General features: G+C 41.4%; 1 protein-coding gene across 1 annotated transcript; it reads right to left on the reverse strand.

The window, feature by feature from the left end:
- Positions 1–1,280: 1,280 nt before the first annotated feature.
- Positions 1,281–1,685, reverse strand: LOC122648314 (50S ribosomal protein L27, chloroplastic-like). Its single transcript, XM_043841545.1, has one exon. It carries the CDS (start codon positions 1,653–1,655, stop codon positions 1,296–1,298), a length of 360 nt encoding a protein of 119 aa, XP_043697480.1. The 5' UTR covers positions 1,656–1,685; the 3' UTR covers positions 1,281–1,295.
- Positions 1,686–3,887: the final 2,202 nt, after the last annotated feature.

The following is a 3,887-nucleotide window of genomic DNA, read 5'->3' on the forward strand; positions in this document are numbered from 1 at the left end:
CCCCCCCCCCCCCCCCCCCCCCCCCCCCCCCCCCCCCCCCCCCCCCCCCCCCCCCCCCCCCCCCCCCCCCCCCCCCCCCCCCCCCCCCCCCCCCCCCCCCCCCCCCTGGTTTGATTGGAGGGATTCCTTTGTGAGAAATCAAGTTTTATCCCCATTGTTCTGGCTCTGTTATCAAGTAAGTTGCTGTTTATTTCACTAACATTTGAGTACTATTATATAATGGATTTAATCCAAGTTTGGATGCATCAATCCTCTGTTATACTGTTTATATGCTGGCATTGGTGGTAATAAATTCTTAGCACAGAACTACCAGCAGCTACCCAAGGACAGCTCTGTTTTGGCCCCTGTTTTGTCAAATCAACATCTGCTGTAGTTGGGAATCTACCCATCAGATTCCTTCAATATTTTGGGTTGTTAAAGGCCACCTAAAAGGGTCCTTCGACCAGAGTCTTAAGGTGATCTACTCACCTGATCTGGAGGTATAAGAAATATCCTAAATATACTCTGTTTGGTCCAGATCTGAAAAGCTATTTTTTTATTCTAAGTTAGCCATTAGTGGGCGAGCCTTGGTGCAACGGTTAAGTTGCACTATTGCAACCTGTTGGTGGCGGGTTCAAAACTTGGAAACAGCCTCTCCTGCGAAGCAGGGGTAAGGCTGAGTACATTTGCCCCTTCCAAACTCTGCAGTAGCGAGAGCCTCGTGCACTGGGATGCTCTTTTATTCTAATCTAACCATTGGATCTTCCCCATACTTTGAGGCTTGGAAGAATCCTCCAAGAGTGACCTTCGACTAGATTTGGAGGCTGATCAGAGCCTCGGATTTCATGCAATTGAAAATATCCTATTCCTGGGTTTGAAGTTTCAGATTGGCTTATTTGATTGTTGTGTGCAATCCAGCCATTCGAATATTACTTGAGTGCTGGAAATTATCTATTCTACCAGATTGGGAGTCTTGGTCAAAATCAGACATTTCATCCTGGAAGGTTGACTTTAGAACTTTTGGTTGACTTAGTCCTGTTTGAGGTTGTTACTTCGGCTCTTGTAAAAAGGGGTGTTCCTACCAACCCCCATCAGGTATAGCTGCTGGAGCATAGATTGTGGAATTTTACGGCACCCAGAAAACAAGAAACGACAACGGGACGGCATCCATTTTACAAGATAACACTTTCAAGCTCATCTAATCTCAAAGGGGTAAAATTTTCAAGTGGACCTCAAGCACAATAAACGCGCTTAATGAAAAGTATTAAACATATAATCAGAGGAAATAACAAATTTGAAGCTCCATAAATTGTTTTCTATTCCCAATATTTTCGGAAAGCTTCTTCAAAAAATTGAATTGGACAAATGAGGTCCAGACACCTTACCTTGGTCCCACGCTGCCGAATGATAATTGCACCAGGCTTGGCAACCTGATCACCATAGATTTTGACACCAAGTCTCTGACCTTTTGAATCTCGACCATTCTTGGTGCTTCCAGCTCCTTTCTTGTGCGCAGACTCAATTATTAATGGAGCTTTAACAGGAAATGAGAGGGAGACCCTGTTACCAGCACTACTAGACCCAAAATCACCTTTGAAGAAAGTAGACGACGAGCTTGAACCCAAGGAGAATCCTTTAAAAGCTCCAACCAAGTTGAAGCTGGCTACAGCTGCCATTTTGCCCCTACCTCTGCTAAAAAAAATTGTGAAATAAAGAGGTTAAAAATGAAACCTTGTCATGCGAGTTGTGATGTTGTATTGCGTTCGTGCACTGCTACTCTAACACATGCACACAAATCCTCCATGCAAAACAGCACAGGAAAATGCTACATTGTATGTGGAATCAAGAATCGACCCGCCCCTCTTTTTTTTTTTTTTTTTTTTTTTTTTTTTTTTTTTATTAAAACCCGAATATTATCTGGAACCCGGGCCGGCCCCTAGCATTTTATTAAAACCAACAAAATAATAGGACCATACACAGGGGGGACATTCCACCTTACCCCAACCCAAGGAGCTAACCAGCCAAGGCCTCTCAAACAGAATACCTAGCCCAAACAGCAAGAGAAAAACAATATCTATTTCCTGAGAACCGGCAGACCCGCCTTGTCCTCCAGATAATGCAGTTCTAGATAGGGTAAAGCCCTACTAGAAGCCAATTAAACCAGGACCAATAACAAGGAACTAAGGGGCTGTTGGTTCTGCAGTTTTAGTTGGACAGAATTGCAGTTTTAGGTCAAATCTAGGGCTTAGGTTAAGATAATGGAAGGGGGGCTTAGGGGGTATGGCTAGGCAGGTTTATAGGACTCTAATAATGTAGGTATTATAGAGTTTTAAGTGTTTTGAAAATTCTGTAAAACTGGGCAGTAATTCAGGATCGACTATGGGTTTTGGGGAAATTAATGAAGGATGAGGGGATTAGGGTTTTGATGGACAAATATGGCTGAGCAGCAAGATCTAGAGTTTAATGGAATAAGGGTTTAATGGAATTCAAGCAAAAATAAAGGGGGATCAATTGGGGAAGGGAGTAGAGGATTAGAAGAAGAAATTAATGAACAAGTTGCAGCAGAAATCCACTAGCAGCAGCTTGGACAGAAGTGAAGGATAGAACCACCTTCGAATTGGATCCTACTGGCTGTCACGGCGCAAGGAGTCAATCGGATTCCACCAATCCCTTTCCACCTTGATAGAACCACAAGGATGCACACTCACAAGGAGCACAGGAGCAGCAACAATGGCAGCCAACAAGCAAAAGCTTTTTTCATTAATCAAAATTCGTAGTCAAGGCTTTGCCCCCTTACAACCTTATATAAAAGACTCAAAAATAGACATCTACTCTAAAAAGGAAAGGCCTAATCCAATCCTTAACCTATTGGGTAACTTAAACTAACTAGGAAACTAAAATACTAAAAGAAATAGACTCAAAACCTGGCTGGACTTATAGAACCCTAATCCAGCCCAACTTACATCACATGACCACTTAAACAAGTCACATGATCACTTAAGTGATCACATGACCACTAATTACATAAAAATCAAAACTAAGGAATTAAAACAACTAATCCCGTAAGCAACCTAATTACCCATATTTTAGGCCCATAAAAGTGGCCTATTACATAGAAAACCCATGGGATCGAAGGCCCAACATACATATAACCCAACCCTAGACTTATTTCTAAAGAAATAAGCCCATTTCGGTGATGAATCTGCATCACCCGAAGGATAACCTGAAGACCGCTTGTAGGCAATCAGCCCTGATGAAACGTGACAGAAGACCCATCCCCCTCAACGAAGAGGTGTTTAAAAATTTGAACACTTAATTTCTAAGTTTCTCTATGATAAGTTACCTACAAAAGAAGGGGGCATAAAACTTGGAGATCCCTAGCATACATTTCTAAAACTTAATGTTATGTCCAACTCCTACTCAATTAACTTTATTTTTTATTTATTTCCTTCTTTTTTATGCCGTGGAAAACATCTATTAGGATTCCTTCCTGAGATCACTTCCTTAGGCCTAGAAACAATTAATTAGCCAAACTTAGATATAGAGGACAATTTGGCTTTGCAATGGATTGATTCAGCCAAGTTGGTTGATTTGTATTCCGTGATAGCTAAAAACTTCCACATGGTAAGAAAGAATCTGAATTGAACTTAAAGAACAATTTAATATATATCGTAAAGGTATTTTGTATGCATTGATATTCGTTTGAGTTGGAGGCTAATATTCCCTGCATTGGATTTTGGCTCAAGGGATATTATTCTTATAGCCTTGATAACAAGCTCCACTTCATTTTCTAAAATTTGGGCCCTTATTCAACATCTATCCATGCCAAACACAAGTTGGAACCAATAGCAAAAAATTTAACCATCAGACATCAGCTGTTTTTCATGATCACATAAACCATTAGGGCT

Source organism: Telopea speciosissima, unplaced genomic scaffold (genome assembly GCF_018873765.1).
Source record: "Telopea speciosissima isolate NSW1024214 ecotype Mountain lineage unplaced genomic scaffold, Tspe_v1 Tspe_v1.0756, whole genome shotgun sequence".
Taxonomy (NCBI): domain Eukaryota; kingdom Viridiplantae; phylum Streptophyta; class Magnoliopsida; order Proteales; family Proteaceae; genus Telopea; species Telopea speciosissima.